Source organism: Falco peregrinus, chromosome 11 (assembly GCF_023634155.1).
Source record: "Falco peregrinus isolate bFalPer1 chromosome 11, bFalPer1.pri, whole genome shotgun sequence".
NCBI lineage: Eukaryota > Metazoa > Chordata > Aves > Falconiformes > Falconidae > Falco > Falco peregrinus.
In genome coordinates this window covers 20,632,639-20,660,292 of record NC_073731.1, presented here as the reverse complement: position 1 = coordinate 20,660,292, position 27,654 = coordinate 20,632,639, and the positions used below count along the sequence as shown (strand labels likewise).

Here is a 27,654-nt window from a genome sequence, read left to right as displayed (position 1 = left end):
AAGAAGGAGGGGCTTTCCACCGTGCCCTGAAAGCTGACAAGACCTTGGCAAAGCAGGGAATGACTGAGAGGTTGGACGTGGAGGAGCCCTCGGTGAAAAGGCATGCGGGATGTGGACTTGCGTTTTCAAGAGACTTCTGGCCTCACAGCTGAGGCTGGGCTTTCCAGAAATGCTCTCCTTCCAGAGCAAAGCAGCCAGAACAGGTGGCCAGGAATTCAAAAGGTTACAAAGTCCTTTAAACAATAATTAACTCCTAAATGTCAAAGGGGAGTGCTGTGGGTGCAGAACCCTTCTGGAAGATCAAACTTCCCCAGCAGAAGCTCTGAAGGGTTCTGGCTCCCACACACATGTTTCCACTTGTGGTTTTTAAGTGAGATTTTGAAGCTACCCGTGCTTGAAAACGTGGGAACACTTTTTTGGGGCCTGGAGTCAAGATCCCTTGAGACAACAGTGGGACTTGCTTGAAGATGCCTGCTTGTGGGTGTAAAAACAGGGATGGTTGAGCTCAGCTTGGCGAATTTCACCAACTCATGGACCAGCGATGCCCATGCAGCCGGGCTGAGGGCACAGAGTGCGTACAGGAGCACGGGCACTTGGGATTACCCCTGGCTGGGTTTGGATGCAGACCCACAAACCCCTCTTTCCTGTCGCCCATTCCTGAAACACAAGCTTTGCCTCCAGGAAGGCCACGGCTCCTGCAGCAACCAAATGATTTCCCCAAGGAGCAGTCAATGTATTGCCACGATCTTAATCTTATTTAGCGCGGTAGCATGGTTTTAATTTTTCCCTGTTTGATCCCTCAGCTTCAGGAATACTGATAGAAATAGAGACTGTGAAGATCAAATAAAGAGCAGCCTGTTGCAGATGAAAAAATACCCTTCAGTCCTCACTCTCTCCGGGGTGATTCAGCTTTTCCAAGGGCGCTGCCGAGATAAAAGGCTGGCAGAGCAGCAGCCGCGTTAGCCAGCGCTGTGACGCGTTCAGCGCACCGCCCCGCAACGGGGCCGTGGCTGCGGGATCCGCTACCGGCTGCCCCAGGGTCTCCGTCAGCGGGGGTGGGGGGGGCGGCCGGGCATGCGGGAGGGGCTGTCGCCCCGTTTTCTCTCCGGCCAGGGCTGTTTGCCGTTGACTTTACCGGTAGCGCGGTTCACCCGCCTCGGTCCGCACGGCAGCGCGGCTTGCGGCGGCGGGCAGCCCCTCCGCGCCCAGCCGCGCCGCCCCGCCCGCCTCATCAGCGGCAGGGCCCGGGCGCGGGGTAATTAGAAACATGGAAGGGGCTCTCTGTCTTTTGAAATCTGTCTCTCAACATCAAAGTGCTCCGCGCAAGTCGTCCTCCAGAGGTCGGCTCCCATATCTAAATGAGTGATGTATTTCATGGTATCTGTCGGGAGGGATATAATGAAGAAAACCGGCTTTGAGATGGGGCATGATGTGAAAAACAGGTGGCCCGCTGTAACGGGTTGCGGAGCATCTGTTTAGCAGTCCGGGCGTGTTCCCGTAAACTGCGCAAACACGGCGGGACGGCGGCGGGCGCGCAGCCTGCGCGGCCCGAAGCGGCGCGTTTCTGGGGAGCAGCGCAGGGGTCTGCCCCGGCCCTCGGGCTGCGCCCCTCAAACCGCTGCCTCCTCACGGTGGCAAGCGAAGCCCGACCCCCCCATTCCGCTGCAGATCCTCTCCTTCCCGTCCTGCAAGAAGAGCGGGCGCTGCCTCCACTTCGGAGAGATGTACAACGCCCCCCCCAAGCATCCAAGGGTGCAGGTGCCATGCCAGGTACCTGGCAAAGCAGCCTTTCCCCCTCTCCGCGAGCCTCAGCCGCTCCCCCGGGGCTGCCTGCACCCCCCGGGGGACCCTCCGCTTCCGTGGCGAGCACAGCCCCGCGGAGGAGCCGGCTCCCCCTTTCAAGGGGCTGCCGCCGGTTTGGCCTATAAGAAACACCCCGCGGAAATCACGGCGCTTGCTGGTAACGCTTCCCGGGCCTCCTCCTTCCTCCGCTTGCACAACCGCTCCGACTTTATTCCGACTCTATCTGTGCAACAATAGAAAGTGTTGGCAAACGTCAGCCAGGCCATAAATCCAGCCGAGCGTACGTGTTTCAAGTGCTCACGGGCAAATCGCCGTGATTTCCCCGGAGGGTGCACAGGCCGGCGGGTTGCGCGCTTGCTGCGTGCTCGCTGCGCGCGGCTCGGGGAGCGCGCACTGGGGAAGCCCTCCGCGGTGAGCTGAGCTGCGACGTGCCATTTAAGATGACCGGCAGCATAACACTGCACAGTGTCGCCTCGGGAGCCCTCTGCCTTGCCGGGGAGGGCCGCTGCATTCAGCTCTCCCAAGCCTACCGCGGGAAGGCAATCCTAGCCCCTCCGCCGCCCGCGAGGGTGCGGGGGATCCCACTCAAAACAGGGAGAGCTACAGGTGTCCCAACGTATTTGGAAACTCGCTTACTTTGCAAAAAATTATCCCGGCCTGCAACCCGTCCTCCTCTACACCCGTGAAATCCCACAGCGGGCACAGGGGCTAGCTCAGGAAGTCTGCAACGAAGCTACCCTGGCACGGCTGAAAGGTAAGCGCTGCACCCGACAGATAAAACCAGAAACGATTGGGAGGGTGCCCAAAAAAAGAAACCCCTCCGCACTGCAGCAAACATAAAGCCCGGCTCTTCCCCGCCCGCAGCCGCGGGAGCGCAGGTGGCACCGCCCCGGCGGGCGGAGCGAGCTCCGCGGGGCAGCGCTCGGGGGGGGCGGTGGGCAGCGCCCGGGGCGGGGGGGCGGCACGGCGCGCTCTGGGGCTGCGGCCCCGCCGGCACAGGCACATACACATTCTCCGTCTCCGTGTTATTTTTATTTTAATTGGTGATTACGCGCTCCCCCGGTATCTTTATGTGGTGGTTAGTGCCGGGTTCCGGGGGTCCTGCTGGGAAGGGGCGCCCGGTCCGCCGTGCCGCCAGTGCCTGCCGAGGGCTCCCGGGAGAGACGGGCCGTCCGGCCCCCGAGCCCTTCCCCGCCGGTCCGGTCCGGGGGCTGAGCTTCCCCAGCTCCGCTTTCTGGCGGCGCTGGAGGAAAGGCTAGCGACCGCGGCACGCTGGCTCCTGGGAGCCTTCGCCGCTTCCTTTTTTTTTTTTTCTTTTTTTTTTCTTTTTCTTCTACCCGCCCCCCCTCCCACCCCACCCCCCCGGAATGACCGATGTGTATTGCCTAAATGGCTCGTCCCTTTCCCTGATTGCAAATGATTTCCCGCTTCCATTGTGCTGAACTTTGCCTCGCCAGACTCTTTACGGCTTTTCTCTTGTTGATGGCCTTTCCTTTGTGGCAGTTTCGCGAGCTGATTGTATTTGTTAATTAGTTGCTAACAGCATCGTAACGGGCTTGATGGATAACCGTGTCATTAGCACTCACCCCTGCAATTCACATTTCCAATAGGGCAGGGGCTACCCCATGCCGGGACTGTGATTTGTGGCTGTAGCCTCGTGTGGGTGACACGCACCCCGAGCCCCCACCTCCGCGTGGTGCTGTAGCCAGAGGGGGCGCGACCGAGACCCCACCGCTGCGGTTTCACCCCGCACCGCGACCCCGCGGCTCCCGGCTGCAGCCGCCCCGCTTCGCTTTGCTTCGGAGGCGAGCAAGGCAGGGAGCCCCTCCTTTGTGTGGCCCTGAGGGTACGCGTGCGCTGGTGCCGCCCCCGCTCCCGGGGCTGCCGGGGACAAGGGCATCCCGCACAAGCCACTGCCGCGCGAACACGCGTGGGAAGCACCGCTGCCCCCGGCCCGGCAGCCCCCGGCAGCGGCCGCCCCAGCGCCGGGGCCGCGGCTCCCGTCGGAGGGGCCCGCCCGCTCCGCGCCGCCCCGCCCCGCGCCTTCCCCGGCGGGGGCTCGGCCGAGCCTGGGAGATGTAGTCCCGGTTCCCGGGCTCGCCAGCGGCCGGCGGGGCTTCCGCGGGGGACTACGTTTCCCAGGCCCCCCTGCTGCTCGGCCGGGCCGCAGGGAGGGCCGGGCTGTCAATCAGTGCGCGTCGGCGGGGATAGAGAGCCGGGGATCCCCCCCGCCCCCCCGCCCCCTCCGGGTCCCGCTAATAATAAGTGCTTCAGGGGCTTAAAAGCAGGGAGGCAAGTGTCATGCGGGCGCGCCGTAAGGAGCCGAGCTCCGGCTGAGCGCCCGGGTCCGCTCTGCCGCCGGCGCAGCCCGGAGGAAAAAAAAAAAAAAAAAAAAAAAGGGGGGGGGGGTGGGTGGGGGTAGAAAAAAAAAAAAAAGAAAAGCCTCGGAGCTGGTTCCCGGGGAAGGGGCGAGAGGAGCCCGAAGGGCTGGACAAGCCGGCAGCGGAGTGGCGATGAGGCGCAGGAAGACGGCGGTGGCGGCCGGCTGCTGCCTCGCGTTCCTGCTGGGCACCCTGCTCAACGTCCTCTTCATCCCCGGCTCCGAGCACCCGCCGCCCCGCGACGGGGCGCCCCCCTCCCCGCCCGGCGCCCCCCTCTACCCGCCGGAGGAGGAGGGCGGCGGCGGCGGCCGGGCCGCCCTGGCGCGGCAGATCCGCGAGCGCTACGAGGAGGTGCTGCGCTACCGGCAGCACCGGGCGGCGGCGGCGGCGGGGCGGCGGCCGCTGCGGCCGCGGGAGCGGCGCCTGATGGACCTGGCCCCACCGCGCACCTCGGCGGAGCAGCCGCGGCTGCCGGGGCCGCGGGGCCGGGCGGCGGCGGGGCTGCGGGCAGGCGCCTCGGCCGAGCTCTCGCTGGAGCCGCCGCTTCTGGGCTGCCGCGACATCCGCAATGTCAGCGGCGTGCAGTACTTGGGCTCGGGGTACACCAAGGCGGTCTACAAGGCGGTCCTCAACCGCACGCTGGCCGTGGCGCTGAAGGCGGTGGATTTCGGCGGGCACGACATCGCCCACTGCGTGCGGCAGTTCTCCGCCCTGGGGGACTGCTACCGCCTGGCCGCCTACAAGATCGTCAAGGAGATGATCCTGCTGCAGCGGCTGCGCCACGCCAACGTCCTGCAGGTACGCGGGCCCTGTGCGGGCGGCCGGGGCCCCGCCGAGCCGGGGGAGTAGCGCGGCTTTTCCGCCGTTGGCTCGGCCCCACCGCGGGCAACCTGTCGGTGCGGACCGGGAAGCGGGTTGGTGGGGTTCCCCGCGGGAGAGCAGCGGGCCGGGGCCGTGCCGCGGACCCCCGGCGAGTTGACCACCCGCCCCCCACCCCCCCCCACCCCCCCCCCCGCGGAGGCGCGGTGGGGCCCGGCGGCTGGTGACACCGATGTCCCTACGGGCACGGCGGCTCCTCGCCAGCCCTCCCTACCGCGGGTCCGCGGGGAAGGCAGGGGGCGCGTCGATGGGCGCTTTCCGCCGCAGCCGCGCACTGTCAGCGGTGCTCAGCCCCCGCCGCCGAGTGCTTGCCCTGGCGGCGCGCCGGGCCCGGGGCACGGCCGGGGGAGTGCGGGGTGCGTCGCGTTCCCCCGCCGCTCCGGCACCCCGCTGCGGCCGGCCTGGCGGTTAGCTGTCCCATCGCTCCTCCTCGTCAACAAAATTAATACTGAGGTGAGGAAGGATTCGGAGATTCAAAAGCACTCGCAAACCTGGGAATTACAGGCCGTCCCGCATGGCAGCGCCGCCTGCTCCCCGCAGCCCCGGGGGGCAGGGGCACCCCGGCAGCGGGAGCGGCCCGCTGGGTGACCTACGGGGGCAGGGCGAGTGTGAGCCGCGTTAGTCAGCGCGCCGGCACCGCGGCACTTGCCAGAAGGGCTGCATTGTAGGACTGTTACACATCAGCATGAATCTCAACGGGTCCATTTGGATGTAAATGCTGGTGTGGAAATTCCTATTGCGTTTCGCATAGCATGAGCAGTTGCAGTAGAATAAAAAATGAACGTTAGACCAGACGGTTTCGCAGTAGGTGCTTTTTGAACTGAATGGAGTAAAGGAGTTTTGTGTTTCTTCTTCAGCAGCTGCAGCAGGAGTACCAGCTCCCCCACGAGAACTTCAGATCCCAACGATCAAAGCTCTCGAGTTTCATATACTGTTCAAAGAAAGGGTAGTCATGATTTATCCATGACAAGAAAATAGATATTAACCATCCTTCCTTCCTTCCTTCCTTCCTATTTCCATAATCTTTCCTCTGTGGTGCCAGGTCTAGCTATAATAAGTAGGAAGAACAATACCTAGGAAACTATAAAAAGCTGTGCTGGTAGCAAGGATGTTAGCTGCAACTTGGTTACTGTGATGAATTCTCATTGGGAAAGCCAGGCTTGGGTGCAGCCATCGTTACTGATTGAGCTGACAGCAGGAAATACACCCTACAGTTGTAAAAGCTGAGGGGATCCCCCCCCGCACCCCCCAAGATTGTTTTTCTTGCTCAGTGGAAGCGAATTGGCCAGGCTGAGCTTGAAATGTGCGTGTTTTTAAAGTTGCGGGTCGTTTTGGTAGGCACTAGCGTTTCTTCCCCATCGTGGTGTTCTGCTCTGGAAATATGCATTTGGATCAATACTCCTCACGAAATGGAAGGAGGGTGCGTTGTCTGCGAGGGGTCCCGAGCCAGCCTGCGTGTGCGGGCAGGGGGACCCCCGGCAGCGGGACCCCCGGCAGCAGGCTGGCCGCGCCGCCCAAGCCGCCTGCAGCACCGCTACCGCAGCCTCAAAGCCTGGGGAGCCGCGGTGGTTCGCTGCCCCGTTCCGTCATCTCAGGTGGACTCTGGAGGGAGAGGCGAAGGGGGGGTGGGGGGTGTCCCTCGGCGAGGAGGGCCGGGGCTGAAGCAGCTGGAGGATGAGCAGGCGCTTCCACAAGCGCCGGGAGGAGAAACACCCGGCCTCCGTGCTGGGAAAATGCTCTCATGGGCAAAATTCCCGCGTGTTAATTAGGGTTTCATATTTACATGCCACCCAATTTCAAAATAGATTACACTTAAATCAGAAACATGTTTTCAGTTTCGTTCCACTTTTGTCACCGCGTTTTCTTTTGTCTGCCCTCCGGCTCTGCCAGCCCCCGGCAGAGCTGCCTGGCTGAGATCAGAGAAGCCCCAAGCCCCCGTACATCACCCACCTTTTTGTTTAACATATTTCATTCTGGAGGCGCACGGGGCCAGGTCGCTGCGGGGCGAGAGAGGGCTAAACGAGGTACGACATTACCTCGAAAGGGGGCTGTAAAAACCGAGCTGGCGGCTGTGCCTCGGGGCGGCTGTATGGGCCGGGGATGGGGCTGTGGAGTCCTAAAACCGGTGCGGAAAAGGGGCACCAGCGAGCAGAGCGAGATGTATTGATTGTGTCTCTCCTAAAAGAGACATCTCAAAGGGGACAGGCTCTACCGACTCAAGACTGATTTTTAGCTTGTTTTCAGCGGAAGCCGGGCCGGGGCTTAGAAATCACTGTCCAGGGTTTGCTGCCGAGGCAGAGGAGATCGGTTCAAACGCCAGCATCTCCTCCCCTCCGCTGGCTTTTGACAGCCGCTTCGGCTTTCACTGGAGCAGCAGGACCCGCACTGCCTACAGATGCCAAAGGCACGGCGCAGCATCTGCGGGGCCGGCAGAGGCCGGGGGCTTTTCTGCTGCGCCCCTTACCTCTTCTTTGCTCCTTACCCCCGCCGGCGCCTGCCGCCATACCCGAACACGAGCCGGCCGCTATAAATAGCTGGAAGGACATGCCACCCTCCTGCCACCCTGCCGCGCTGCGGGCCGGCGGACAGCCGGCAGCCCGGGGCACGAAGAGGGACCGGGGGGGGCTTTGGCACGGAGGCGGCCGGTGCTTTCTCCCTCGGCGCTGCCACCGGCGAGCGCCCGCCGCCCGCACCGCGGCAGAGGCCGGCGGGACCCCCGCAGCCCCCCGCTGAGCCGGGCCGGTGCCCCGTGAGGCCGGGGGGGCTTCCCCCGCCTACCCACGCCGCGGGGGGGGGGCGGCCCCGCATCCGGGGCACAGCCACGCAGGACGCGGGGCGCCGTGGGCCGAGGGGCGGCCGCTCCCCCCCCCGGGCTGTGCCGGCCCCCCGTGCCCCGCCGCGCCGGAGCATCCCCGGCCCCGGTCAGGGGCTATTCGGGGTGAGCGCGTTCGTGAGTTTCTCTTGCTGGAAATAAAGTTTTCGTGTAGGTTCAGTCCTAGGAAAGGGGATTTTCCTGTAAATCTCTGGCAGCTGACAGCCTGAAGTGTAGTTTGTAAGATAACAGGCTTGTTCTTTACTGTCTCAGCAGTTCCCATTCTGGCCTGTCTCTTGTCAAAATCAGCTTTTTTTTTTTTTTTTTTTTTTTTTGCCATCCTTTTAAAAGACTTGATTATTGTACAATATATGATAGAAGGGAAAAGAGCTCTTTCCAGAAAGTACCACTGCCTTCAGACAGCATGTTGACATATCCACCGTGCCCTCCGCCCGGGGAAGGAGCCAGATGTGTCAGCTCGGGCAGATGTGGCCAACCAAGTCTATCAAAAGAAACGCTGAAAAACCGGCAAAAGGGAGACCAGTTTCGTGTTGGCCAGCGCTGAGGCGAAGGCAGCTCGCCCTCCTGTTTTTATTTCCATGCTCTGCCCATCACTCGTGTGCCCGTGCCAGTGCCGAGCCATCGCCCCCTTGCCCCCGCAGCCTGGGGCAGCGCACCAGGGTTGCCCGGGGCTCCCTGGCATGGCAGCCGCTGGGAAGGGCAGGTGCAGGCTGCAGTGGGAATGTATTTGCTTTGGAGCGGGGAAGAGAGGGGTAGTTCATTAAAGTTGATTTTATAATGAAGGGCACTGGGGAAGAGGGGGAACTGGGTCACTGATTTATGGTAACAGAGGATTTAGCAGCCCGCTAATTGCTTTGCAGTCGCTCTGTGTCAAATGCGGTGCCTGATCTCTTCCTTTCCCTCCGTGCTGCGGTTTCTTTTCTTGCAGAGTTCAAATGCTGCTGTCTGAATCCTGGCTTTCCGTGCATTTTAGTGGGGAAAATGATTTAGTGTGCTTTAATTCCTCCCTGCCCGTATTTGAGGAAGAAAAGAAAATCAAACCATTTGCAGTTAATTTCAAACAATGAGCACGATTGTAAAGACACAAAGGCAATGTTTGATTTACTGTAATAATGTAATTATAGCCCTTGGAGTATCAGAATTAAGGGTGTTGCCGTTCTTTCTTCCTTTGGGTTGCTGAAGCTGAAGAGAAGGGAGGGAAGATTTGAAATTGCAGGCGTTTGGAAAAGTGCAAGCTTATTTCTGTGACAGCTGTTTATTAGCACTTCTAGTGTGAGTTCACAGTGATTCATTGGAGAAGAAGCTGCTTCTTAAAAACAAACACAAAAGCTCGTTCAAGGAAAAGGGCTGGCTTTGTCTGAAGCCAGTGGAAGACACTAGCTGCTAACGGAACTGGAGGTTTGCTGACTGCCCCGGCAAGGCAGTTTCATTTGGCTTATGTAGCTTTAGTGTAAAGTTAAAATGTGCAGATGAGATGCTGAGATAGCATCCACACTAAAGGAGTCATTACCCAAGTTACAATCTCAAAGCAGTTTCTGTATGAATTGATTCAGTTAGCTCCAATGTGTTTGTTACTGATTTGTTTTAAATGTTTGTGATTACAGTGAGAATATTTATTGCTTGGAAAATTAATTGATTAAAATAATATTGGAAATTATACATCACTTGCTGTTTGACAGGTTCAGCAGACTTAAGATGTGCTAGCTGATCATGGTATTTTTAAATAACTGTTTTAAAAGAAGATTTTTCTTTACTTGTGATAATTAACAGACCTTTTACCCTGATTGTTTCCCTGTACATATGCATAGCCAGCAGGATATGGCAGTTTTAATTTTAATGTGGGAATTAAAATTATAAAGCTTTGTATACAGTTTGCTTCTTCCAGGTGGAAGTAGGCCATCTTTCCAAGTCTGAAAAAAGCCAGTATACAGTTAATTTCCAGTGCAAACACATTTGCATAGGGAGCATATGACTTGTGAAGTTCTGATCCTTTACCCCATCCTTCTTGCATGATCCACTGTTGTTTTCACAGAAAGCAGGGGGGAAGGGGAGACCAAGCTACAGTAAAACCAGCTGCTCGGGGACCTCTTCCCTCTTGCCAGCGGGGACCTCTTCCCTCTTGCCAGCGGGTGGGCGTTGAATCCTCTTTGTGCTGGCAATGGTGCAGGATTCCCAACAACAGGCCTTGATCTGCAATTGGCTGGAGTTTGACCATGACAGCTTTGGGAACTGCTCGCCTGAGAGGAGTGCTGGGATTGCTGACACCAGCTGGTGGGTAACTACATGGAGAATCTGTCATTCTGAATTTTGGATGCAGCAACAGAGATTCACAGCTCTTGGGAGCAAACCTTTCAAAACCAAGTGCCTAATGAGAATTAACCTTCCGGGCTGTGACTGGGGCTGGCTGGGGTCTGGCCATGCGTTCCACATGCGTGGTAGGGGACCGTGGCAAGTACAGGGGTCATCTTAGACTGGGAATTTCTTCTAAGGCTTTTCTAAAGTAGCTCAGTTGAGCTGCACTTGGGACAGGCTGGCTAAAGATGAAGGAGGCCACCACACATGGTGCCAAGACCAGGCTGACACCACCTGTTTAACTGGCGTTAGGATCAGAGGACCTTCAGGTCCCAGGCAGATGAGCCTGCCAAATTCCGTTGAAGTGGCAGAACAGGTTCACACTGCTTGCTGGCCACCTCCTTCCTGTGGAAAAGCTGCCACCACTGCTGCTTGGCAAGTGGTGATGGAGCTGCTTCTTTGTCCTGGTCACTCCGCTGCTTGACATTGCCGTAGGTGCACCTTGCAGGAGATAAGGCATCTAAGTCGCTTGGGTATCCTTCGGAATTGTTAGTGGTGGTCGATGTAAGGTGTCACAATGGACATTTGTGTGGGTGGAGAGAATAAAGCAGGCAGTGCCACCTACTGATGGCTCGGTGGAGACAGTTCGCTGCTGCTAACAGATGTCCCCACAGCCCCAAGGAGCTCCGGGTGGAGTGGAGAAGGGCAGAGAGAGCAGACAGATGCGGTTTGGCGAGGAAAGAAGAATTATGCAAAGTGCTGCTTTATTGCAAGACTGCTTCCCAAAAGGCCCAGATGTTATCCTGCGCTTTTAAGAGTGAAGAAAGGATCTGTTAACAAGAACTTCAGAGCTGCTGCAAGCGCAGAGCTGATAGAATTGCAAACCCAGTCTAACCGTTCGTGTCACTGGAAGGCAAGCTGTACATCTTGACACTGAACTCGCCAAGTAACATTTTTTCCCATTGAATTGCATGGGATGGTAGAGGGTGTTCAACTTGCAAAGCTGTTGGCAGGAACAGCTTTCCATAAGGCACGTGCCATCACGTAAGTTAAAAGGGCTACATTGTCCATTCTTTTGAAAGCGGCATTCATAAAACTAATCCCAATCATTTGTTGAATGATTTCTATGATTGCTTCTCAGTTTTATGTGCCATGTAAATAATTCCAGAAAACTCTGGTTTGAATTTCTGCCTCCTTTATGAGAGCTGATGACTTGCAACCTCATCCGGTTTCCTTCAGGGGAGCCCAGCACTGCTCGTTCTGGGCAGTGGCTTGGGGAGATCACTGGTCACCACAGGATGCTGTGGGCAGGGTCAAGTTCTCCTTTGCTGCTTGCCTTTTTCCACAGGAGTGACAGTGAACGAACAAGGCCACTCTACCACATCAGTATCCTCTCCTGGAAATTAGTTGCGGCCGGGGCAGAATTGCAAGGGAAAACATGTGGTTTTTAGAGGCTGTCCTTTCACTCCCCACTCCCTCAACCCCGAGTGTGGGGTATACCTCCTCGTGCTGGTATCCAGTGATAGGATGCATGGGAATGGTTCAAAGCTGTCCCAGGGGAGGTTCAGACATTAGGAAGCATTTCTTTACTGAGAGGGTGGTCAAACACTGGGACAGGCTTCCTAGAGAAGTGGTCAATGCCTCAAGCCCATCAGTGTTCAAATGGCGTTTGGACAGTGCCCTTAATAACAGGCTTTAACTTTTGGCGTGAGCCCTGAAGTGATCAGGAAGCTGGACTAGATGAGCGTTGTAGGTCCCTTCCAACTGAAATACTCCGTTCTGCTCTGTCTGTGCCCTTTTGTACGTGCTCAGTTTTCTGGTTGCAGCCATATTCTGGCAAGGGCAGGTGGGGCTGTGGTGGTGGGCCAAGGGGCCCTGAGATGACCCCCTGGAAGGGCATGCCAAGGCTGTCAGAGCTCTGCTCCTCCAGCCCTCTGCTTGCTGCATGGACGCAGAGAAAGTTGGTGCACTGAGGTGTGAGCTGGGGCCATGCTTGGAGGTGTTGTGCCCCAGCTTTATGAAGTGTCTGTGTCAGATATGCAAGCTGGGTTTTTTAAAGGTCTTTTTCAGGGATTTTTGTGCCAACACAGTCATCTGATGGTTCAGGTAGGTGCCTCGTGGCATCTAACTCTCATTGCAATTTTTCATTTCTGTGATGGCCATGAAAAACCTGACAAGAAGTTCTCACAGGCACTATGCTAATACTAGTATTGACTCTAAACTAATTTTAAAGGAATTTGCTTTTGTCACTCAGCTGAATGTCTCAGTTTAGGTAGTAGACACCAGACATGGGTATTTTATATTTTAGGCCAAATTCGGAAAAACATAGTTTGGAAGGAGTTGCCTTTTTCTCGGACAATGTAGCTGCAGATAGACTCCAAGCTTATTTTAGAGCTCGCCACAATAAAGTACAAAGTGATATGACTTGGATACCTAAGAAAGAAGAATTATACAGACAGGTCGAATGAATCCAAGTCGAGCTTTTCCAAACATGCAATGCACAGAGGTTATTTGATAGTTTTGTAATGCAAAATCATGTCATAATGAAGGGTTAAACTTGCAGTGCGGTGGAACTGAATGCAGTGGCTGTGGATGGAGGTCAGGGGAGATTCTGATCTGGCTATTTACAAGATAATGAACTGTGCCTTCAGTGGTATCAGCCCTTTTCCATTGAAATCATGGTTGTATGATCTATTTGTCTCCACTGGAAGGCTTTACAAGAGTAGGCTACTTGTGTGACTAAATATTTGCAGGGTTGGGCCTTGAGCTTGTGCAGTGCAATGCAAACTCAGTGTTGTAAATGTTTTTAGTAGAAGAATTTTCCACTCCAGAGCATAAGGAAAGCAGGGAGAGTAAGAGGGAGATAATGTTACTAAATCATAAGATTATAGCTGACATAATATGTGTCAGAACAGCAGGTATGGTATGTATATGCATAGGTATACACACACTTCATATAAAATGTATGCACATATCTGTGGATATGCCAACAGATAAGGTTATATATATATGTGTGTGTGTGTTTCTAAATAATAAATTCCAATTTTTCTGTTAATGAACTTCCATGTTTAGTAACAGTGCCAGGTGTGAGATTCTTGTACCTTTTAGCTCTTCTGGAGTTTACTGCTTATCATTAGACTATGTTTATAAATAAAACCCTAGGCAGAGCTGTGAATTTAGAGGTTAACGTTTGAATTGCCCACTGCTTGCTCTTGATTCCCATATCCAGCAGGAGAGGAAATCCTGCCTCACAGCTGTCAGCGTACAGTTTTGGTCCCACTCTTAAAAAGGTTCTGTGTGGTGCTGGGGATGCCCTCTATGAAAGTCTGTTTCCAGTGAAGCTGTGCCCTTGGCAGGGCTTGATTGCTGGATTTCAGTGAGGAAAATCAATTCACTTCTAATGCAACATCTCTATGTATCCTGTAGCAGGAAGGCTGATATTGGATCAGTATTCATTAAGTTTAGGCCTTTCAGGGAACTCATCCTTTCTCCAGGGAGATGCGTGCTACAGGTTTGCAGATGCTTTTGGGCTGAGTAGGTGTGGCAATATATAAAAAAATATTTTAAAATATGTATAAAACATAAAAATATAGGTACAAATATAGTGTATACATTATATATAGAAACACATATACATATATATGTCATCTATACACATATATGTGCTTGTGTGTCTTTATATATGCATATACCATCAGCAAGGAAGGGAAGTACTTAAAACCCAAGGCATAAATAGATCTTACAGCGACGTGAACATCTCCAATCATATATTGGTAAATCTTGGCTGTATCAGGCACTGCTGGGAGTTTCTGCTCTTGCAGGGAATTATCCCAGTGCTCCAGGAATGAAAGGTGAATCCAAGAACTGGTTGAATAAAAAATACTACGTTCACTTTGATAGCAGTAAAGGAGCAAGAGCTTCTAGAATGTGCTGTTCTCGTTTTGACACATATCAGCTCAAATGAATGGCTCATCAAATGGCTATCAGTGTCAGTGGGAGCTTTTTATTTCCCCTCGGCACCCAGTCACTACAAAATAAATCTTGACACAAACCAGTTTTGATTAGGTAACCCCGGGTCCATGTATTTTTGAAAGGAAAGGCCATGGCAAGTAGTGACTACTGTTGCTCATCATAACAGTGAGATTAGTCATATTTTTTTTAGCTTCACTTTTCTATTGTGGGCACTGTTTAGGCCTTACTGTAGTAAGTTTGGGCAAGGCCAACTTAAGATAAAAGAGAATTAGATTTCTAGAAATTATGTTTGGTGTAATGCAGTTGAGCCTGTCACTTATATTACAGCTGGTAATAGTGTTCTTCAAGTTCCCACTCTGGGACTCATGGAAATCTCACGTTCATTAAAGAAAACGGGGAAATTTCTAGCTTTAGTGGATGTAGAGAAAACCTAAAGACTGTGAACATGAAGGGCTAAGAACTAGCAAGGCAGAAATTCACGATGTGTTGCAGTTCTTAGGGAGCTCAGACGATCTGTAGAGGGGAGTTTTGCCCCCCGGTTGCCAGGGCAGCGATCCTGGCGCAGCCTGGCAGAGCCGAGCCGGGGGCTGGAGCCCTGGCGGGACATGGCCAGTCCTACTGGCCCTGGCTGGCCATGGTGGCCAGTCCTGCTGGTCCCGACTGAGCAGTCTCTATAGGTGAAATGTAACACTTCAGTGGAGGTTCTGGCTTGACATTTATTTTTCTGAAAATCCAGCTAGGGTGCCTGTGCTAATGCAGGAGGGCTCGTTGTTTGCACAGACTTACCCTGCTGATGACAGCTTAATAAGCTCCTTTATTTTGTGTTTTTATTCAGCAAGCTTGTCTGCTTTTGTGTAGGGGCTGACCTCTGCTTTCGCCCTCCCCCCGCTGCACCAGCTTCTCTGAAAGGGGCACCTCTGTCCCTGTAATTTGTAGTAAAAGGGAATTGTAAAGGGAGGTGAACTGGCCGGCTGTAGGGACGTGGGCGCCTACAATGCGATATAAATGCTTGTGGGGGCTGACCCTGTATGCCCAGCGTGCCTAAACACTCCTGAAGTCAGTGGGAGTTTTGGGTGCTTAAGGACTATTGCAGGACTGAGCCTTTATGACGGAGAAAATCCAAACACTGAGGCAAGGATTCGGTAAACAGGGCTACTAGAAATGAATTACGGCACACAATGTGAGAACAGACCAACATTTCATATCTGGCATACGTTCTTCTAAACAGACAGAAAGACAGCCCGATATTGTGACTGTTTGCTATTAGGTTCTACACAAAAATATATTGGGGTGGCATTTAAATGCAGTGACTCGAGATAGCAAAAAGATGTGGGATTGTATTTCTTTCCATTCATTTAATTGGAACCATGCTGAAAAGGCGTATGAAAACCATCACGCTTGAATATGTCTAAAGTGTAGCTTTGCAACACTGAGAATGATGTCCGACCTAATAGAATTTCAGATAGAGGAGATATTTTGGCTCATCTTTTGCTTCCAGCTATATTCAGTTTCCCCGTGTGGTTATTTTTCTTGTTATTGTATGCATCCAGCTATCTGTTTCTTACTTCACTGTCTGGGAATACAAACCATTTTGTCTCATTTCAGACCTTAAAATGGATTGGACAAAAACAAAAGGAAGGAAAAAAGAAAGTATTTTGGGCAGTACCTCTGTACTTGTTTCTGTGTCTTAATAAGCCTCTTAAATGAAAGGCCTAAGAATTACTGTCTTGTAATATTTTGCATCTATATATATTCTGTATTTTGTAACATCTGTATGCTGGGTGGCGGTTCATCAGGAGGGGATGAATATAACCATTTTAGATGCTTAACTGGCTGTTGGGACTTGCCCAGTTTGTAATCATGGTAATTGCATGTACAAATATGGCTGTGTAATTACATGTGCATTTTTGCATTTAGTTTCAGGAGTTCATTTAGAAAAGTATAAATGCGGCCCAATAAATCCTTTACATCTCAGACTTCTGTGCTTTTATAACTCTATATAATTATGTAATAACACTGCATCTGGAGAGCTTTCACTTAAGTAAAAGCAATAAAGAGTTCAGGTTAGATTATATATTTTTTGTGTTAGAGCTGCACTAACTTACTCAGTACTGTGTTTTTCAGCCTGTAAGATTGATTAAGTTCAGCAGTACTCTTGTAAGAAAATTTTCTTGTGAGAATAAAGAGCAATTTAAGTATGAAACCAAAACTGGATCAGGTCATTTAAGCTTCCACAATGACTGAAGTGATTAAGTGGGTATTAATATAGTAAAATATACACCGAATACTCAGATATTCAGGGCAGTGAAGACTTTTGCCAAGGTACAAATTGGATACTAAGATGAAAGAATTACTTACGAGCAAAGTTCCAGCTCTCTGAGAAGAAATTAAATCATTATTATTGCTATTGGCATTCATGGATTGAGATAAAATAGACACAAATCAATATTGTAATTAATTTCTACTTATGTGTTCATGTGCACATAAATACATAATAAGCCTAATTTCCCAGTATTTTGTGTGTACAGATATGTATGTAGTATGTTTTTATAATCAAATGACTGTGTACTCGTTTTTTGTCATCCATATTTCTATTCCTGGAATGGTTTTCACAAATGTTGAGACTGTCTAATGAAGACTGATACCTTTTTGTCTGTTCAGTGTTACTGTGAACCAACAGTTACCTTGATACTGTCATTTCCCAGTCTAGATTGCTGGCTAATTTCCCTTACGGCTTTTTCCCCAATTGATAGTGTTACTGTGCTAATGACAAGAGCTGAACTCTGCAGATGATGCACAAACAGATGTTAGATTTTAACACTCAGAACTGAGGGTTTTCAAATGTGCCAAGCTCTGTCCTGCCTTCTTAGTCTGCCCCCACACACGAGATATGTGAAATACCTGGTAATAAGAACTGCAGAATCCAGTTTGTCTCTGAGAAAAGGTATACACTGTATTAAATATTTTTATTTAATTTTGGTTTTTGTTAGTTCAGAAGGCTTAAACAGAATTGTGCTGCTGCAGTCCTCTTAAGATAGTTTGTAGCATACAAAGATTTAACTCCTGTCAATAAGCTGCACAAAAATGGTGTCACAAAAGATAAGGAACAAACCCAAGTCTGGTCTGAATGGCTCTAGATTAAGAAGCGATTGCTGTTGCAGTCTTTGTTATGATTGTGGCAGTAAAGGGAAAGGTCTCTTTTCCTATTTCAAATGTTGTGTCGGCATCTATCACAAATTCTCTGTTGTGCATCCATGCCAAAATCTTTTCGACATGTTTTAAAATAAAATCTTCTCGCTCTTTGCTTAGGTCAATGTCTGTGTTTAAGCAGCTGTTTTGAAATACAGCGCCATTTGTACACTGAAAAGAAAAATTGTTTACTAGTTTTACATTTTTTGGCACCCTTTTTTCCTTTAAAAGTAGACAGCTAGAGTCAGAGCTAGCAGAGTGGTTCATAACAAAATCCTGTATTTGCTGACTTTAGTGTGGTCTTTGCTTTTCTGTCTGGGAGGGTCACAAGCCGTAAGAATGTGCCTGATACTCGAATCTGCTCGCGGCAGTAGAGGAGGCAGCGGAGGAATAGCAGCAGGGCATTTTTTTAATGCTGCATTTTCACACAGACCCCTTTTACTGTATGGTTTATTTGACTGAGGGCAGAGATTACATTTCATTTTATTTCATGTGCATGCTGTTCTGGCTGGAAAGTTGCAATCAGATCCTTATCAGGCTCATTTAACTGCCTCTCTGCCAGGGCTTGGCAGGGAGTTTGTAAAAGTCTGTCCCCTCCACCCTGTCAGACATTGTCCTGCTCCATATAAAGCAAGACATCTCTCCTCCGCAGTCTTTAGATGTTCTTCTTGTGCGATTATTTGTGCAAGTGAAAATTAATCACTCAAATGGAAAGCAAATACAAGAAGGTGCAAAAGCATAGCTGAAATTGCCATTTAAATGCTTTTAAGTTGAAGAGGCTACTGGCAGCTAATATTTTGGAGTATTTGTCCTTCTTACCGATAACTGCACGCAGAAGTCCATCAAGTATAACAAAAGGCAATTTCTGGCTGGGCAAAGATAAGTTTTGGCATTTCCATTGCTTTTCAAGCTGCCGTGTCACATTGCCATTCAATGCACAAACAGTAGTCCTATGGGAAACGTCATTAAAGCTATTTTGTGATGTCTTTTAAGCAGAAAATCAGTCTTATGTAGCCATGTGTTGCATAGGCTAAACTAATTTTCCTCAGATACAATTAAGTTTCTACATGGATATTTTAATTTTATTTTTCTTAAACATTTGTGGTGGGTTGACTCTGGCTGGACACCAAGTGCCCACCAAAGCCGCTCTGTCGCTTCTCTCCTCGGCTGGACGGGGGAGAGAAGATACATTGAGAGGTTCGTGGGTGGAGATAAGGACAGGAAGATCACTCAGCAATTAGCATCACAGGCAAAAGAGATGAGTTGAGGAAAAATTAATTTCATTTATTAGCTCCTTCTGCACCCACCTTGGTGTCTGCAGAGTTGTTGCTCTCACATATTCTCACTCCTCTCTCTGGCTGAAGCTGCTGTTGCTCAAGGGGTTTTCCACCTTCTTAAATACATTATCCCAGAGGTGCTACCACTGTCACTGACGGGCTCAGCCTTGGCCAGCAGTGGGTCTGTCTTGGAGCTGGCTGGCATTGGCTCCATCAGACGTAGGGGAGGCTTCTAGCAGCTTCTCACAGAAGCCAGCTCTGTAGTTCCCCTACTACCAAACCTTGCCATGCAAACCCAATGCAGCATTAATAGAGATGAGATCCTGTATGGAGGGGTATGGAGGGGACTCTTCACTGGTGTTGTGCTGCATGGTGCCCACAAGAGACTTTTCTAGCTAATTTGGGTGTCTCAAGGGAAAGATCCTCAAATGAGAGGACACAAAAGCTTTCGGGCAGTGGCTTCAAGGCGATATATAGTGTTCAGCGCCTTGTAAGAGATGCTTTCTTTGCACCTCATCCACAGAGAAATGTAAAAGTGTGCAAAGATACGTTGCACTGATATTGCCTGGTTGTGATTTTTTTCAGCTCTACGGCTATTGCTACCAAGATAGCAATGACATCCCAGACACACTGACGACCATCACTGAACTAGGCTCACCTTTAGAGATGATTCAGCTTTTGCAGACTTCCTGGGAAGAAAGGTTTCGAGTGAGTAACAACTGTTTTAAAAGGGCTTTTAAGAGAGCGATGAATGTGAAATAACATCAAACATGAAGCAGGGGTTATGTACTATGGAGAGCAATTCACGTTTGTTAAACGTTTGCTTTGCATGTGATTACATTTTAGTTTAGAAACAACATTTAGCGCTCCCTTTCTGCAGTGTTTAAGATATGTTGCTATTTTGTCTGTTGATGTTATCTGCTTGTAGCTGGTTATATGCTTTTTACATGATATCTTCAAACATTTCTTCTTAAAGCTTGAGGCCTAGGATTTTTGATGTTGAGCATTGTGTTCTGCAACTGGGGTTTAAACAATAGAAGGATGTTACATTTCTGTCCTGATCCTTATCGTAGCTTGGTTTTATAATTGTTTTCTACTGCTTCCTGCTCTGCTTGTCTTTTATTGGGGGAAGAGTGCAATAAATGTACACAAATCTCAGACCCGGGTTGTCCACTGCGTTGGCAATTTACCAGGAGCACGAAGGTCACACTTAATTTGTCCAAAATGAAGCCAGACTGCAGCAATGCTTTGATCAAGACAGCGCTGCCTCGCTCAGTGTCTATTGGGATGTGTCGTCAGCTGAGGTTAACTCCCTGAGATGTTCCAAGGCAGAAGCAGTCTTCATCTAAAACACTTTGGATTGTATGGCTACATCTGTACCGGAAAACTAAAAGTGTGCCTGACTGATCTTGGGGAGGAACCGGGGAGGTGCAGCCCACGTCTGTGCTGCTGAGCTCCTGCACGCTCCGAGGGCCGGCTGCACGCAGGGTGCCCGTCGGAAACGGTCCCTGGGCCGCGCTGCCTTCCGGATCGTGCCTGGGGACCGTGCCAGGGACCAGCCTTGGTCCTGGTCAGACCGGGGCCAGAGGCTGTGCTAGCAAGCGTGCATGTGGGATTAAGTTTCTGTGCCCAGGAATGTTCCCTGGCAGAGTTTATTTTACTTATACAGATGGAGCAAGTGTGTTCCTGCACTAAGCTTCAGCTCCCTTTTCCTGAAAGAAGTATGGTCTTAATAAGCGGTAGAGGCATTCGTCATGGCTCCTGAAATACAGGCCCTGTCTTCGGCTCGTCTCATTTGGGGAATGCAGATAACAGACTATGACGGCATTTATGTGCAAAGTAAATGACCAAGAGATGTGTTAGATTATGGGCAATGAACAGGGAAGTTTTCTTCCACCATGGATATTTCTGAGGGAGCAATTGGAGAATTAGATGAAGGTGCTGAGCTGAACCACAGAGGTGGAAGTACAGATGAAACATTCTTGTGACCTCTGTAATGAAGTCCTGGATAACATCGTGCTCGTTAGCTTGTCTAGGATGCAACTAACACAGGGAAGAAGGATGAGAGAAGAGCCACGTCTTCTTGATGCATGAGACTTATTTGTGGTCCAGTCCTGAAAATGGCTGCATAAGTATATGGTGTTATTCCTACAAATAATGATTTCCTCTTGCTGAAGGACTGGGCGGTAAGCTTGCTGCCCAGATCAGCAGTGCTGTGCCCAGCAGCAGCGTGTGGCCGCAGAGCAAAGCCTTCACCTGTGTTGTCACACGGGGGCACCTGCAGGTACACAGGGCAGCAGCCCGGCAGGGTCGGTCACGGAGGCTGCCTGTGCAGGAGCAGGGGCTTTTTGGTGTTTGAGAAAAGACAATAATTTCAGATGACGAACTGTGGTTTTATTCAAGCTAAATTCTGGATTTGTTGGCATTTGATAGGTGTATTGATTACGTGTTAGTTTGGGCTGGATGTGCCTTTTATATACAGCGTACTGCAGGATGGCACGTGCATGAATCCTGCGTCTTTCCAGAGGGAGGAAATGGGGATCAAGCCTGGTCCTGTAACCAGACCTGTGTTCATCTACACCTACAGCCTTCTCCATGTCAGCTGTGGTAGCCTGTAAGCAGGATAAGAATGTTCTAGTCTGGCCAGGCAGGAGAACAATTATAGAAGTGTGAGATAGGCCCAATGTCCCACAGGTGAAGGGTCTGTGAGGGCTGACTTCAGATGTGCTTGGCTTTCTTATGAAGGACGCTTTAAGGTGCTCTCCTGAGTATATCGTTTATGCCCTGAGACTGAATTTGGATTTGACTGCTTCAATGCACCTGGCCCTAACAGTTTATTTTAACAGAAAACAAAGATTATATATAAACAATAAAAAGCTTGCTAGACTAATAAGACCTGTTATTAATTTAATACATAGAATAAAAATTCCAGTATTTAACTGTTCATATTAATTCTATGTTTTTGCATTAACGTGTTACATAGTGGACTCTGAAGGAATGCATGAATTGAAAACAGTGCTTTGCCGAGGGGGCTGCGATTGATGTTCACCAAGTTTGCTGTCTAGTAGTAGTTACTCAGGTTCCTAATGTGCAGTTGAAAAGTGCAGCATCAGCGCAGCCTCACAGTGGCACATGAGAGCCCACCAAGGCAGTGGGACATATGCGCTTACCCTGAGGCATAGTGAAGAGTTACGGTGGAGCTGTGGAAGTGCTTCCTTCTCTCCTGGAAAAAGGCAAACATAAGAGGAACCAGTGGAAAAAAAATATAAAAGCAGTCAAATGGCAGGATCAGTATGGAGGCAATACAGACGCTGTCTGTAGTTGGAGCCCCAGGCATGGGTGCAGGGCAATCCAGCCAAAATTTCCAGACCTGGCGTTTGTAAAAGAGCAGAATCAGGCTGCATGGTCAAGGCCTGTGCGTAATGTGTTATTAAAAGTTAATGCTTTTATTTCTATTAAAAGTAAGAATAGCAACAATAAGCCCTGCTTCAAGAATAGTGTGGGAAAGCACTGGTAAAGAAGCTTATTTTTGTTTCAAGTCTCTAAGGGTTTTACAATCCGCTATGTTAATCCTGTGAAAAATACCTTTGTCGCAATGTTCAGTTTTGAGGATAAGTTATGATGCTTATATAAAGTCATATATTTATGAATACATCTTCAGCTAAAGTGGCTTCATTTATATACTTTGCACTGAGAAAATAACACGAGATACCCATGTTCTTGCATTTCAGATATGTCTCAGCTTAGTTCGGCTCTTGCATTATTTGGCTCACTCCCCTCTTGGCTCTGTGACATTACTGGATTTTCGCCCTCGTCAGTTTGTGATTGTTGATGGGGAACTGAAGGTAACAGACCTGGATGATGCCAGCATCGAGGAGAGCTCTTGCACCAGTAACAGTGATTGCTTCATGGAATTCCCCGCGAGGAACTTCACCCTGCCCTGTTCAGTTGAGGGACGGTGTCAAAGTATGAACGAAAAAAGGAATCTCTACAATGCCTACAGGTACGTGATTGGATAATGTAAAAGAGAATTAAGAGTGGGCCAAATGTCTCCAGTATCCTTTATAGTTATTCCCATCAATGAGTACATACTGTCTCAGAACCGTTATCCAAGAGTATGAAGCCACGAGTAAATGTCTTATTTGCGGAACTACGTAGCATTTATAACTTTGGAAATGTTTTGCATACTTTGAGTGTGATTCACCACTCAGTCTAATGTTGCATTTGTTGAAACCTACTGAATTCTTCACACAAATAGAGATTTTAATAGGAGTGAAACAGAGGTGCTTGTGGTGATGGGGGCCTGCAAGCTCTGTAGCGAGATGATTCAGACAGCTTTTCTTTGCTGTGAGTTCAGAAGGGTCATTGTGTGCTTTCTGCCACCAGCTGAGCAAAGGGCTGGCTTCAGGGGCAGAGTTAGAGCTCAGCTCTCATCCTGCACTCTGGCTCCGTGCTTCCTGCCATGCTGGAGCCTGCCACGGTAGGGGGATAACAGTTCCCAGTGCAGCCAGGAGGCTGCCGAGACCACCCTCCATGGCTGACAACCCGGGGTGTAATCCCAAACCTTTTAAAGAAGGGGGTGCTCCCTTTCACCCCCTCCCCTCCCAGCCCCTGATCGCTGTGTGGGCAGGCGCTGAGGGACTTGTTCCCAATGCCCTGCTTGTGTCAGGGGACGTGTAGATGACAGCTCGCACTGGACCAGTCGGCCATGCTGAGGAAAGTGTTCAGCTGACATGTCCATCTTCCAAATTTGTTTTTAAAGATTTACAGCGGAGTCCTTCTGGGCAATGGCTTTGTGTTTGTGGTCTCGGCTCTCCGCCGTTGGCCGTCGCTCGCCTCGGAGGTCTGTGTGGGATGCTGGGGGAGCCACGTTGCTGCTTTCTGGGGATGCTGGATGCTCAGTTCCGTGCCTGTCCTGCCGCCACCACTCCGTCTGACAGGCACTGCTGGGGCAGGCGGCCGACTTGTCTGATCCAGATAGGAGGATGGAGGCTCTCAAAGCAATGCCGTAATGGTGTGCTCATTTCTTAGACTTCCTTTTCAAGTATCGTGCCATTCACTGCCTGCCAGACCACAGTGAGGAGAGGCTGCTCCAAAGAGAGTCTTCTGCTTTGGTCCCAGGGCGCTTACCAGCATGTGTGTTGCATTAGCTGACCACACTGAAATGGGCTGCGCCACATGACAGCCATCTGCAGTTGTGCAGCGCAGTTTTTAGTGTGTCCTGCAAAATTTTCTGTTTCCATTTGCTTGGCTTAAAGATCTTGCTTAGCTTGCTGGCTTTTGGTTAAGAGCGTTTTACTGGTCTGGCTAAGAAACCTTTAATAGGCACCCATCCATCTCGCTCATAAGTGGGGATATGTCTGCGGTGTGGTGGGCTTGCGGCAGGTTGCTGGTCTCGCTGAAGGAAGCAATCTTTTTCTATTACGGTTCTTAATATTGCCTTTGAACCGCACGCCAGTGTGTAATGCACGCACAGTGCCGCAGTGTTTTCAGCCCCTGCTTTTCCTAAATTTGATAGAGACAGTGGGTTTTTGTTCAACATGGATTCATGTTATAGTAGGCTGTGGCCACCCATGCTAGGGCATTAACACCAAGCCCTGTGCACTTGTCTTGGAGGGCTATAAATCCTCTCTTCGTTAGGGTAGGCTACTAAATTTCACGTTTTCTTGGATGCGCCTGTTGCTGTAGGGCTAGAGGTTGCCCTCAGCAAAGGGCTGCAGGTGCTGTTAGGTAGAAGTCAAAAGCAGCAATATATGAAACAATGCATAAAACCCTTGTAATTTTAAAATACAGCATGCCCTAGCCTTGAAAGCGTAATCAGGCTATCTAACTGGTTTCTTTATGAGGTAAATAATTAAAGGAGAGAAGACATTTTGGAAAAAACTCTACTATGCAAGGACTGGCCCATCTTGACTTTCAGATGGTTACCTTCTGTCACAAATGCGTGTCTAAGGGTTTTCCTCCAAATGTTTGGAGGAACAGTTTTCAAAGCACTGGACAGTTTTAGAAGTAAGGGTAATTAATATTTTGAACTATTAACCAATGGCTGAGATGAATTCTCTGTCACTGACAAATCTTAAATTAAGATCAGATCGTTCTCAAAAAGAAAAAAGAGAGGAAAAAGAGGCTGTAGGAACAAATGTAAAAGGATCTGACAATCTGTGTTATGCAGATCACAAGGGATGCCACTGGCCCTGGAATCGATGAATAACAAATGTTACTGCAATTAAGCTGTGTAGGCGCCAGTGTCTATACGTGTCAGAATTTCACATGTGGGTGTTTGCATTAGAACGAGTCATATATTTCTATAGTCAGGGAAAAGCAATAACCACCGGACTTGCATCCATCCAGCGTTTAGCAAAGCTACTGAATTTTTGAGAATAACTATTCACAATCAGTTGGACTCTGATTTATGGATGATCTCTAAGCATAAACCTGAGCTAATATTTACCAGACAGATTATTCTTTACAAATAGTATGCTGCTCTTTAGATTTCTGGATGTATTTGTATTGGCTGTTTCACACTCATCGTTAAGAAAACCAACCTGGGGATAATCCCACTTGGGAAAATCAGGAGTACTACTTTTGTAAGGTGTGAAAAAGGGAGTTACAATCTCAAGGAAGTATTCGTTGTGTAAGTAAGATATGTCAGCTCAACAATATGTGTGCCTGTGATAATTTTTTTGCTATCAGTAAGTTACATTTTTAATTTGTGCTTGTGTAAGATGTCTGCTGCTTTCCCTCCTGAGCATGAGTCCCTGGACATTTCTGTTGGACAATGTGGTCTCTGTATATGAAAAAGCATTTACTTTGCTTTGCAGGTTAGATGTAAAGCAGGGCAATTCCCCAATGGTGTTCCTGTTCTGTCCATTACCTAATATTTATGTCTGATAGTTCTGTTTATACTGTCAGATCCTGCACTGTCCATCTCCATCTTAGGTTGCTATGACACTGAATTTGCAATAGGTAGTAATACTGGCAGAGTAATAAAAATTTAAAGGAACGTTGTGAAAATGAAGTTTAGTTCATGTGATGGTAAAGTCATATGGTTTTTTGTTTTGTAATTAAAAGTGTTAAAATGGAGAATCCATCAGTGAGTATCTACGTGAATGCATTTGGAGTTTAACATAAACTAGGAGAACAGAGGAGACATTCTGAATTGCAGTGGCATTACAACAATAGAGGAAGGTTGCTGTATTTTGAATTTTGAAATATAAATTCAGCCAGAAGCTGAATTGCTTCTGGCAATTCATTTGACAGTCTAAGAAAGCAGAAAAGAAAGCAATAGTCAATTATTTGAAATGAGCAGAAATTTGATTTATGCACTTTCAAGGTTTGAAAAAAACCCCAAGACTTCTGGGGTTGATGGCATCCTTTTAGTTTGTTAAAGTACAGACAGTTTTGCACATAGTCACAATCCATGGGGCTTCACAGCAAATTTCTGTATTAATGGAACATTTACACGTAGTTACAAGGCAGCCTTGTATGTAACAGCGTGGTCTAGGTATGCTAGACAGCTGTGTGAATAGCCTCAGCTATATATTTATTTGACTACAGAATATGATTATATTTCCTGAATAGGTCAGGGGCTTATAAGCAATAGGAATTTTATTCCTTATGTTGTTCAGTAGTTAACAGACATTTGTAAACTCTTTTTAAGTTTTTTTCAATATGGGTTACTTTTCTGTTGCAGGTTTTTCTTTACGTATCTTCTTCCACACAGTGCTCCATCCTCACTGAGACCATTACTGGATAAGATAGTCAATGCAACAGGTAATCGCAATAAATGTGGTAATGCCCAGTATTTCCTTTTTTAGTGTAATTATAATGTTTGGGGTGGGGAGGATGCTGCTTTTGTGTTCATTGCAATAGAACCAGATTGTTTTTCTATCTGGGATAAAATTTCCCCCATAAAGAGAAGGCAAGAATGTCCCTGTATACCAGAGAAATCCCATTTTGGGATTTTTATCTAGGCTTCACAGGGGTATTTGCTTCCTCCTGTCCCCTCAGCACTGGGGTGAACTGCATCAGAATGCAATCCCTTATGGGATCTGGAGGAACCCCTGTCTCTAGCAAGGGCAATTTTAATGATAAAACCAGGATGTTTCCCCATTGCCAATGGTACCAGTAGTGCTTTTATACCTCAGAAGCCAGGCAAGTGGCATTACCATAGATCTTTACCAATTACCAAGGTAGGTAGTGCCTTTGGGACAAGAGTATTTGCACGTGCCTGTAACCCTGATTTGAGAGGTTTTGGTGCGTTATTCTAGGGGTTTTATACCTTGCACTGTGTGCGTTCAGCGTGGAGGTTAATGATGCTGGGCTATAGCTAATTAACAGGCAAAGCCTTTGGTGTTCCCTATATTGGCTAGTGTTTGTCCCTCGTGGGGAGCTCACCGCAGTGTTTGCTGCCCGCAGACCTGGGGTTCCCAGGCGGATGAGCCAGCCTTGACGTGCCTGGCTCATGTCAGTATGAAACCCAGTTTGCAGTAAGGCAGGGATTTCACGTCTACATCACAGCGCCTCTGTAGAGTGGGGCACCGCTGGGCTCTGATGCTTAGGGCTTTATTCGAATGCAACCTCATTTTGTCCTGTGCAGGTTACTCCTCATCTAACTCATTCTTTTTCTGCACTTCTAAAGGAGAACTTCATTGGGGAATAGATGAGACGGCTGCTCAGCTAGAGAGAGTCTTGAATCTGTATAAGAGTGGAGAGTACCTACAGAATGTGACTCGGATGCCGAAAGCCGGTAAAGTGGTTTTTCTTGAAACTTAATTAAAATAGATTTATTTTGAGGTTTGAAAGGGTATATGTGCAGAGAATGGGGCTCCATGACCCTTGAAATCATGCACATAAATAATCTGTTGTCTGCTTTTTGCTTCCTGGGTGCCTTCTGAAGCCCTTCTCACTAAATGGCATAGCTGGACATCCATAGGTGTGAGCAGGCTGTAACGGGGATAAGGAAATCAAATGGAGCATTGGTCTGCATAGCAGATTTGTGGAAAATGTGTTTCGTCACAGCCACACG

General features: G+C 49.5%; 1 protein-coding gene across 1 annotated transcript in view; it reads left to right on the top strand.

Annotated features, from left to right (window-relative positions):
• The first annotated feature begins 4,231 nt into the window (after positions 1–4,231).
• PKDCC (protein kinase domain containing, cytoplasmic) overlaps positions 4,232–27,654 on the top strand; it is a 37,247-nt gene continuing 13,824 nt past the window's right edge. The window contains exons 1-5 of the mRNA XM_055816491.1: positions 4,232–4,982; positions 19,212–19,334; positions 22,358–22,629; positions 26,320–26,399; positions 27,268–27,375. Of these exons, the coding sequence (XP_055672466.1) occupies positions 4,317–4,982; positions 19,212–19,334; positions 22,358–22,629; positions 26,320–26,399; positions 27,268–27,375 (1,249 nt within the window). The 5' untranslated portion in view covers positions 4,232–4,316. The remainder of the gene's footprint in view (positions 4,983–19,211; positions 19,335–22,357; positions 22,630–26,319; positions 26,400–27,267; positions 27,376–27,654) is intronic.